This window comes from Manis javanica, chromosome 5 (genome assembly GCF_040802235.1).
Source record: "Manis javanica isolate MJ-LG chromosome 5, MJ_LKY, whole genome shotgun sequence".
Taxonomy (NCBI): Eukaryota; Metazoa; Chordata; class Mammalia; order Pholidota; family Manidae; genus Manis; species Manis javanica.
In genome coordinates this window covers 172,369,855-172,380,367 of record NC_133160.1, presented here as the reverse complement: position 1 = coordinate 172,380,367, position 10,513 = coordinate 172,369,855, and the positions used below count along the sequence as shown (strand labels likewise).

Genomic DNA, 10,513 nt, shown 5'->3' with positions numbered 1-10,513 from the left:
GACGGCATCGGCGCGCCGCCGCGCCCAGAGTGCGCGCTTCCCGGGGCCCAAGTCGAGGAGACGTCTCCGCAGAGACAGGAAACCTTTAAAGGGGACCCCGGCCCCCCGGCCCCGACCTTGGCAGATCCGAAGGGGGAGGATTGGGGAAATGGGACGGAGGGCGTCCGCGGTCAGTGAGAAGGCGCCCCCCGGCGGAACCCTGGGCGCCGGCGGAGGAGACGGAGAGAGAGCGGAGAGAGGCGGGGGCCGCCGAAGCGGAGAACCTGAGCGACGACGGAAGGCGCAGCCCAGAGGCACCGCCGAGGACGTGCACCCAGCAGCCCCCGCCAGGCGCCCCTTCAGGGCGTTGGCAAGACCCGGGGGGACTCGCCTTGCGCAGATGGAGCCCCAAACACGTGAGGGCCTCCTGCCCAGCGTGGGACCCCTAACCCTACTTCTGCCGGGGTCTTGAGCACCGCCGTCCCAGCGATGCCGAGAGCGCCAAGGAAGCTCCGGGAACCGAAGACGGAGGCCGGCCGCCGGCCCAGCCCCCAAGCCTGCCGAGGGCCCGGGCATCTGGACATCGCGCCCGCATCGGTGGCTGCGCCGGGGGCCAGGGCGGCGCCGGCCATCCTGCAGCCCGGGTCGCCCCCGCAGGTCTCCGAGGCTCGGGCGGTGGTGCTGCGGCCTCCGGCGCGCCGGGCGGGGAACGCAGGGGCACAGGGGAGCCGGAGGGAAAGCAGGAGGCCGGGAACTGCGTGGGAGGGAGGGTGGTTTGGGGCCGCAACGCGTCCGCAGTGACCCGAAAGACCCGCTTTAACGCTCAGGTTCGGAGTAAGCTCGAAGCAAACCCGCGCGGTCAGAGCCACACAGGATGGAACCCCCGCGACCGAGCCCGGGGCACAGCGATCGTCGCCAGGAGCACGCACCCCGATGTTTCTCCGCAGTCACTTTTTAAAAGCAATTTTATTATGGAGGTTGTCAAATATAAAACAAAGCAGAGGAAGCCTTGAAATGAAACCCCATGTACCCACGCCCCATTCAGCAGTTCCCAACTCCAGACCAATCTCCAGCTTCCCCTCTCCCTTTTATTTTTACTGCGTAATTAATTTATTCTTGTTGCGATATTTTCAAGCAAATGCAGACATCTCATCATTTCACCGGTAAATACATGTTTAACTGTTAAGAACTTTTACAGATTCACAACAGGCTGTAAGCCACCCTCACAATAAATCCACTGCCTGGCCTAACACTTAGGAGCAGTTGACTTGTAATGGTGGAAATGCGAACAATGTATTAGTGTCTCAGTTTTAGTGCAATTTCCAGAAAATAGCAAGCAATATTAATTTTATAATTAAAAAATAAACAAAAATGGAAGCCAACAGCTTTAGAAGCCAAGGAGGGTGCAGCCCACCCTTTGGTCGGTCCTCCAGGTAGGGAGGCCGCGGGGTGTCACAGTCTTCTTGATTTTCTCTTGGAGCCGTTGTCTCCCGTGCCCATCCCACATTCAGAGTTCAGCGCTGCAGGCCACGGTGGCCCCTTTCCAGTTGGCCGGTGAGGGTGTGCCCGCCTTTCCTTTTCCCCAGAGGGCAGCAGGGCCTCACAGCCAGTTGTGGGGTGGGGCACCCCGGGGACCTGGTTTGGTTCACCTGGTCCAGATGATGCTTCTGTCCAACGGATTTCAGGAGACAGAAACCCCACTTACCAGCCAGAGCCCCGCTATAGGCAGGCAGCCTAGTGGACATCCAAATGGCCGCTGGACAGGCAGGGAGACCAAAGGGAATCCTGCAGATAATTGGGACTGGCGGGAGGGAGAGCTGGACCCTGCCTAAGCACTGGGACTTGCGGGGACAGGCACCTACCACGTAGGGTTGGGCCCCAGGGTGGGGCAGCGACCTCCCTGGCACCACGTGGAGAAAAGGGAGATGACAGCTTCAGTGGCTGAGTGACCTCTCAGGTCCCTGCCCCAGAGTCTATGCCCCTCTTGGAGCCTCAGTTTCCCTTTCCAAGAACTGCCAGATGGAGCTAATGGCTATGAAGAATGCTTGGGAGAGACACTTAGAGACACAGAAAAAAGAGAAGCCCCTGGCCCCCTGCCTCCTTCCGGATGCTCACCTGACCAGCTGGAAACCTATTCTGCCTGACCCGGGTGTCCTGCCCCTGGGAAACCTCCCCATGCCACCAGGCCAGTCCCGCTCAGGGAGTGGTTGGAAGCCACTGACCGCCCCTGACCTGTGCCTGGTAAGGACCTGCAGTGCTCTGGCTGGACTGGAAGGACCATTGCCAGTTGCCACCATCCCTCACCAGGGCTCTGGGTGAGGTGGACAGGAATGAGCCTGGGTGATGCCCGCTTTCGCAGCCCAGGGACTACAGTGGCCCGGGTGGGGCTGTTCAGGCAGGGCAACGTGGGGTGGGGGCAGGAAACATAGCCAGCCCGCTGCTCCCAGCAGACCCGGTACCATGTGCAGCATGAACCAGGCTGGGAAACACTGCCAGATTGCAACTCCACGTTTGCCCTTGACCCAAGGAAGGGCCAAGCCCTCCTTGGCCTAGTGTCCTCTCTGGTGTCCCGGACCTGGGTCCCACCTTCAGAGGGAAGGGCAAGCTCTGGGAGAGGAGCTGATTCCCCAACTTCTCAGAGTTGCTGGGGGGGGCACTCAGCTCTTGTAGGACCCCAGCAGGGGACTGAGAAGCCTAGAGGGAATGGGTCACTGCCCCAGTCTCACACCTGTGGGCCCTAGAAGCTGACTAAGGTCCCTTGTCAGCCGAGAGTTTACAGATTACAGACACCCCCCTACACACAGGTCTGTCCCAGGGAAACTGAGTCCTGGAGAAGAAAGGGGGCTTGCTTAAAGTCACTGGGGGAATAGGGCTGGGCCTGTCCCCCTGGGTGTCCACAGCCTGTTGGACCTGTCTGGGCTCAGGGACTCTGCACCCTGAAGCTCAGGCAGGCAGCCTGTTGGGGGTGGCAGGGTGGGGGAACCGGAACCATTCATCTTCTGCCAGGAGCAGAGCCGATGTGCGTAGATTCCTGGAGCTCCAATGGTGCAGGAGCTTGGGGCGAGGCGTGCCATCTAAGGGCTTCCTGGACTGTGTGTTACACACCAGTTCTCTCTGCTGCCCCTGGTTTGACACCTAGGACCCTGGAAAATTATGGGGACTGGCCCGCTCGCCCAGCTGACCCGAGCCAGGTTTTGGACCCACTTTCTGCACTCCCGTTCGGCTCTGTGCTCCCGCTCCTGGCCTTCCCACGTGGGGACAGCCTCTGGCTGCACCTCTGGGCGACCTCCATTGCTCCCTCTGTCCCAGCCACTGGAGCTGGAGCCTGGCTGGCCCAGAAGCCACTCTTCTGCCCAACTTTCTACTGATTGCATCGAAAGATACAGCCCTGCTCTCCAAGCCTAGCCTGAATGTACACTGGGCAGACCTTTCCTCCCTTTGACGTGGGCTGCAGGCCCAGGCTGGGTGGCCGGCAGTTCGCTGTTTCCCGCAGTGGGGAGCTGAGGCTCTAGATGCAGTGCCCGTGTGCTCCTGGTCTGTGGCCACCGCGGGAGGAGCTCTGGTGCAGACCTAGCCACCAGGGGTCTTGGCACCAAACCACTCAGCAGCAGCTGCGGTCACCGCCCCACTCAGGACCACACCTGCACAGCCGTAAATGGTGGAATCAAGTAGTCATACCGTGACAATAACCCCATTAACCTGGGTGTTAACTGTCACATCAGCAGTCTCAGAGTCCCGTGACCACAAGCAGTGCCCGGTACCACTGATGCTGTGTGCCACAAAGTGTGGGACTGCCTGGCCGCTGCTCCAGTGCGCAGAGGGAACGGGGCAGAGAGCCCACAGACCCTATGCTGGCCTGGAGGCCTAAGCGGGGCAGCATCCTCCGGAGGACAGGCTGTGATGCGTCCTCTGACTGCATGAGACCGCCCCAAAAGTGACCAAGCAGAGGGCGAGGGTCCTGGATGGAGCCTGAGCCAGGGGTTCCTCCGAGAGGGCCTGATGGAGAGGGCGTGCGGGGGAGGAGACAAGGAGAGGCGGGTCTGTGCTGCCCTTTGAGTGGCCAGGAGGGACCTCCTGAGCAACCCCATTGCCCTGTGGCTGCTGACCAGGAGCCCAGGTCTTTGGAGTAACTAGCAGCAAACTCGTTCTACTGGAGATTGTAGGTCCCTCCTAGACAAAGATGAGTGAAAACTAGCTTTGTTGTTGAGAAAAGCAGCGGCATGGGGGCAGCCCCCTGCTTCCCAGGGACAGGAAAGCCAGCCAGGAGGGCAGACGCGTTGCGGTGGCAGCTGTAATGCGCAGTGGGCTGGCAGGCTGGGTGGAGAAGGGACACCGTGGGACCTGCCGGATGCCCACCTCTTGCGATGCCACTGGAGCTTTCCCAGGCCTGGCCTCGGGGCACAGGGAGCCAAAGGAAGGAGGCTGGCAGGAGATGATTCTGGGTCAGAGAGCTGGAGGGCAGGGGCGGACAGAGAGAGGTACCACCCACCCGGGGTGTTGGGGTGGGGAGAACTAGACCTCCGAGGCACCTAATCCTGGCGCCACTGCTGAGAGCGTCAGGCTGGCGGGAGTGCGGCCCCGTTGCTGCACACAGCTAGACTAGCCAGGGGATGGATAGGTTTCCATGGAGCTACATTTCATCGCCTTTAGAAGTGATCCTTTCAAGCCCCAAACGACCCTCCCCTCAGGCCCTAGAGGCAGAGTCAGTAAAGCACCCCTCCCCATGCAGCGGCCCCATCTCCCTTGCAATAGGTCAGCTTGGAGCTGAGAGTGGCCAGGTGGCCACAGTCAGCCAGACCAGTGGAGTAAGCTTTCTCTGAGAGCCCATAACTTCGCCCTGAGCTGGGGCCTTCCCTTGGGTCTGAGTGCCCGCGCTCGCTCGCCAGAGCCCGCAGAAGACCCAGGGCCCACCTGACCTTCCTGGGAGTGCCAGTGTTTTGTTTTGGCCAGAAAAAAAAAAAACCTGTATGGTTAGAGATATCTCTCAACTCTAGTGCAGGAAGGACCAGGGGACGCTCTGCTTTACCCGACTCATGGCGTTTAGTTTCTGTGGAGGCCCCAGGACTGCGGACACAAGATACAAAGAATACAAGGGCTCCTCCCCTGCCCCACCCCTCCTCCCCTTCCCCGTGGTTCCCGGAGGTGTCCCGGTCCAGGGAAGAGGGATCTGAGAGTGCAGCCCCAGGTCCCACTGCTCCTCCCAGCTGTCCCAGCGGTGAACACTAGAAAGTGCTCCAGGAAGGAGCGCCCACCTCCTGCGCCCAGAGGAGAGACCCTGCGCCAGTGATCACAGAGCAGCAGAAGCGTCCAGAAAATGTCCCTTTTTATTCCATACGCAAATAAGTAGATTCATTAAAAAAAAAATCTTCGCCAGAACCAGAGGCCGCCCGCAGCCAGGAGAGAAACCTCAGTCTGACCCTGTCTTCGGAAAGGAGGATCGGGCAGAAGTGCCCCCTGGCAGGCTGTTTGCCCTCCCCTCCACAGGGACTCTCCCAGGGCTCTCTCTTTGCGTGGCCCACTGTCAAGGCCGCAGGGGTGACCAGGGCCGGCCGTGTGGGGACAGCTTGTCCGTGGTTTGCCTTTGCTGTGGGCTGCCGGGCTGGGCGCTGGCTCCCAGAGGGTGGCTGAATCTGCCCCTAGGCTAAGGCCTGCCCCGTGGGGCTCTGGGCTGCGTGGCCTACAGTTTCTCTGTGATGCCTCACGCCTGCCAAGGACCCACGCTTGCAGCTGGTTGGGTGGGCCATACATAGTCCAAGGCGCCCCTATTACATTCTGGACGAGCTTCCCATGGAGCCTTGGACCCCGCCGGGAGCCTGCACTCCCGAGGGGCAGTAGGAGCTCCCAGCCCTCCCTGCCGGCCCATCTGCGCCACAGCTGCCGTGGCCCGTCCGCAAAGGTTCCCAGCGGTCACCGGGAGTGGGTCCGGCGAGGGGGGTGGTTCACACCAGGCCGGGCATCTGCGCCCGCAGAAAGGGCATGGAGGCGGCGGCCGGGAAGGCGGCCAGCGGGTAGGCGAGGGTCCCAGAGAAGCCGAGCAGCGGCGGGGGTGGCGCGGGCGCCGCGGGGGCGAGCGGAAAGGGCAGCGCGGCGGGGGCCCCGGCGGCAGCCGCGGCCGGGGGGCTTTCGTGGTAGAGCACCGGCACGCGGACGAGGCGCTGCGCGCCCGGTGGGGACAGGCTGGCCGCCTCCAGCTCGGCCGCCAGCTGCCGCTTCCACTTGTTGCGGCGGTTCTGGAACCAGATCTTGACCTGCGTCTCGGTGAGCTGCAGGGAGGCGGCCAGGCCGGCGCGCTCGGCGCTGCTCAGGTAGCGCTTCAGGTCGAAGGTGGACTCGAGCTGGAAGACCTGGCTGCGCGAGAAGACGGTGCGCGTCTTCTTCTTGCGGCCGCCGACGCGCGCCTCCCCCGCCGGCGCCGGGGCCTCGGCCAGCTCCGCCGCCTCCTCCGCGCCGGCCGCCGAGCCCCGCGCCGCCAGCTCCGCCGCCTCCCGCTGCACCGATCCCGGCCCGGAGACCCGCTGCCAGGCTCCCTCGGCACGGCCCATCTCCTCGCCGGTCTCAGGTGAGTCCCGGTCGCTGGCTGCAGGGGAGAGAGCAGCACACGGGTTGGTGCTGGGGGCTGATCCCCAGACCCAATCAGAGAGGCCAGCTGCCACCCCCCCTGAGGTCACCCAGAGCCAGGAGCAGGAAGGTATTTCCTGCACAGGGCCCTACAGTCGGCAGTCCCGGGGGGTTAGACAAAGGCAGAGCCACAGGGGTGAACTGGAGACCACCGTGACACTCCGAACCAACATGCTGGCCACTCACACCCAGAACTGCACATCCACACCCGCACGGCGGGGAGAGAAGGGAAACACACAATGCGAACAACAAAAATAAGACCTGACTCCTGTAACCACTGGCTTCACATTAAATCATGGAAGCCCCCAGGCGCACCTCCCAGGACAGATGCCCTCAGGGGAAATGCACGCACTGGAAAACAGCACAGGGACACCCCCTACTCCCCAGCACCCACCACCCTACGCCAAGCCCCCCCCCCATACTCTCAGTGGCAGATGCAAAAGTCCAACTTGCATAGAAGCATTCCCATAGATGGAAATAATCAAATGCAAACAATCCCCAGACAAAACTCCAGCCAGGTGACTCGGAGACACCCCCTTACCCCCATGTCCTGTACCCCTAATCCAAATGCTCGTAGAAACCTGCTCCCCCACAATCACGCTCAAAGGGAGTCAAGCCAAGGAGGCTCTGCAGAAACATGCAGCCCCCCCACTCCAGACACAGGAAGCCAGGAGGTAGTAAGCCTGCAGGTTTAGGGGTACAGCAGTCCACAAGGGACCCCTGAGATTGTGTTTCAAGTACTGAGCTCCACCTGATCTCCCCAAGGTGAAGAGACGCCCCCCAAGGGATGGTGCCTCCAGGTGAGAGTCTGCCCAGGATTCAGGTGCTTGTCCAGATTCCCCGCCTGGCTTGAAGAGGGCAGCGGCCTGACTTTGGAGCCCATGAGGCCAACTCAGGCCAGATCACCCTTCTGCCATGGCCTGAGCCTCCCATGCAAAGCTGACGGGTCCAGTCCAGGTAGAATGTGTCCTGGCCAGCCCTCAGAAGGCAGCGGTGCGCACACAGTGTGTCTGCTGCATTGGCACACCCCTACATAGGGCTTCTGTGTATAGTTTGGGCTACCCCCTCGTGCCCATGGAACTGTGCGCCTGCCCAACCCCGGTGGTGTGAGTACTCACGGTGCTTGAAAAAGGGTGAGGTTCCACACTGGCATGTGTGACACCAGCTTTGGGGAGCATCTGCCTCCCCTCAACACCCAGAACCCCAGATTCACAGAGGCCCATGCGTTGCCACAACACACCAAGCTGTTGCAAAACCAGGAGCCTAACCCGCATGGCACGAAAAAAGGAGCTTCCCCTTCCAGAGCTGCCTGTGGGGCTGCAGGTAGAGATAGACCCCGGGGGACAACGGGGACACATTTCACCCTAGGAGACCCTTTTCAGAAGGGCACTAAATTTGATCCCATGATTTCAGGGAAACCCCTGAGGCCTGCTTGAGTTTACCTGAAGAGGGTGGGAGCCCCAGACTTTCTGTGTGTGGGCTCTGAGATGTGGGCCCCTTTCAGGGGAAGCACTCCCACATCAGAGAGGGGTCTGGCCCACCTACCCCCAGGCACACACTAACATGCACAAAGAGCCGAATGGGTTTCAGAGCAAGAGCCTGGAAAAGTCCCCAGCTGGCTTCACAGTATGTGCGTTGTGGGACCGGGGTCTGTGGCAAACCCTGGGGACCAGGTCTGGAATCGCTTCCCTTCTTCCTCGGCAATGGGTGAAGCCCAGACCCTGGGGAACCTCCAAAGGGCAGGGGTCTTCCTCCAAAGGGCAGGTCCCCAAGGGAGACAGTGACCCTGGGAGGGGACCAGAACGCTGAGTGAGGGAGTTGTAATGCCCAGGAAAGAGGGGCAAGTGGCCTCTGGGGCTGAGACCCCCCACCTCCAGCTTCTGAGTACTCAGCAGGGAACAAAGGCAGGGGAAAGGGGGGGCGGAAACGGGAAAGTGGGGTGGGACTGGGGACTTGAGGAGGGCTCCCTTCTTGCCCGGCACAGCCGCGGGGGGCCGGGAGGACCAAGCGGAAGGCCTGCTGGGCCCAGAGCCTGTCTGCTGCTCTCCATCTCCGCGGAGGTGGCCCTTCGGGGCACAGATACCGCGGGAGACTGCTCCCCTCCCCACTCGGACCCCCGCCACTGGCTGCTGCTGCCCGACGCCCTTTATTTTTCCGTGTCTGACCCCCAACTTTGTCCTCCTCTTTCCTGGCTCTGCACCCCCTCCCTGTGGCCCCCCTGTTCTCCCTGCATCCTCTCCCCCACCCACTCCGTCTCCCTCCACCTTCCTTCTGTTCTCCCACCCCTTCTGATTCCCGTCTCTGCCTTCATTCGCCCTCCGCGTTCTCGTCCTCAGCCGACTGTCAGCTGTCCCCTGTCCCCAGACCCTCTCCGCAGGCTCTCCAGCCCCCGGGAACCCGCAGAGCCTGGCAGTGGGTGAAGCCCAGACCCTGGGAAACCGCCCCGCTTCGGTCCCGGGCAGTGGGTCTCCAGACCCGCCGGCCAGGGACCTGCGGGGGCCCTGCCGACCGGAGCCTGTCACTCCCAGAAAGGGGCGCCCACCAAGTCCAAGCCGCGGAGCGAACGCGCGGGGAGAAGCCGGGCCGCCCCGCCGGGCCCACCCCCCGCGAGCCCAACTCACTGTCAGGGCTGAGGCCGCCTCCGTACCCACCGCGCGCCCGCGGGCACCAGCGCGTCGCGCCGCCGCGGCCCGGAGAGTGGGGCGGCCCGGGACCGGGGGGCGGCCGGGGCCCGAGGCCCAGCGCGCCTGGCCCGAGCAGGGCCCGGGCCCGCGCCTCCCCGCCGGGCCCGCCGCCCGCGCGCAGCTGTCGCCGTCGCTGCTGCTGCTGCCGCCGCCGCCGCGCCTGCTCTGCGTCCCCATCCTCCGGGTCGCCGTCGTCGTCCAGCCCGTCCTCGCGGCCGCCGCCGCCTTGGGCCGCGCGCCCAGCGCCTTTGGCCCCGGCCGCCAGCAGGTTCTCTATGAGGAAGGAGGCGGCGCGGGCCGGCGTGGCGCGCCCAGGCTCCGTCAGCTCGTCCGGCATCGCGGCCGCGGGTCCGCCGGGCTCTGCCCGGGACCTCGGGGCTCCTGGCGCCCGGGGCGCGCCCAGTCCTGGTCCCCGCTTGGGACGCTCGTGCGCGGCTGCCCGGAGCCGCTGCCCGGAGCACTGGCGTCGGGCCCCGCGGGGCAGGCGGCGGACCCCGCACGGGGCTGGCCTGGGCCGGGAGCGGGCGCGCGCCGACAGCCAGCGGGGAAGCAGCCTCGATAGCCTTTCTCGTCCGCGCATCGGTCGCCGCCCGGGTCGGCCCCGATGGGGGCGGGGCGGGGGCGGGGCCAGCAGGGGCGGGGCGCGCGGGCCAGGACGTTGCCAGCTCAGCCCCCGGACGCCGTGGCGGGCCCGGAGCGCGGCCGCTGCTGGAGACGTCGCCGGACCCAGGCGCGCAGGCGGCCTCGCGGCCGAGGGCGTGTAGCCGGGGCCCAGGAAGGGGTCGCCGTGAGTCCGGCCCCGGGCGGTCCATTCCCGGAGCCCGAGCCACTTGCGCGGGTGTGGGGGGGGAGGGTGGGGCCTCTGCAGGGCGGCCGCCTATTGGTTGCAGGGCCCCGACGAGAACAGACTGACCAATCACTGCCCTGCAAGAGCTTAAATTACCATGCCGCGGGGAGAGTGTCAGACCCAGCGCGAGTAACCGTGTGTGCGCGCGCGCGCTCGTGTGTATGTGCGTGTGCAGAGGGGTCGTGAAGACCCCCGGCTTCCAAGAAACCGCAAAAGGCTGGGTCACATTATTTTCAAGACCCCGGATGCCTAGGCTACAAAATTGTAGCATCGTTTAATATTGACACTTAATGAAATCTGCTCTCGATGCCAAATGTAGCGCGAGAGAACGCCCCAGTTCCCAGGCGGTCTCAGCGTGTTAGGAAATGCTGCCGCCCACCCCGCC

At 63.7% G+C, this 10,513-nt stretch overlaps 1 protein-coding gene across 1 annotated transcript; it reads right to left on the bottom strand.

Moving 5' to 3' along the window:
- Positions 1-5,293: 5,293 nt before the first annotated feature.
- HMX1 (H6 family homeobox 1) lies at positions 5,294-9,843 on the bottom strand. The gene is made up of 2 exons (XM_036993056.2): positions 9,219-9,843; positions 5,294-6,556 (listed from the first exon to the last, which is right to left on the bottom strand). Exons 1-2 carry the CDS (start codon positions 9,616-9,618, stop codon positions 5,919-5,921), a joined length of 1,038 nt encoding a protein of 345 aa, XP_036848951.1. The 5' UTR covers positions 9,619-9,843; the 3' UTR covers positions 5,294-5,918.
- Between the last annotated feature and the right edge of the window lie 670 nt (positions 9,844-10,513).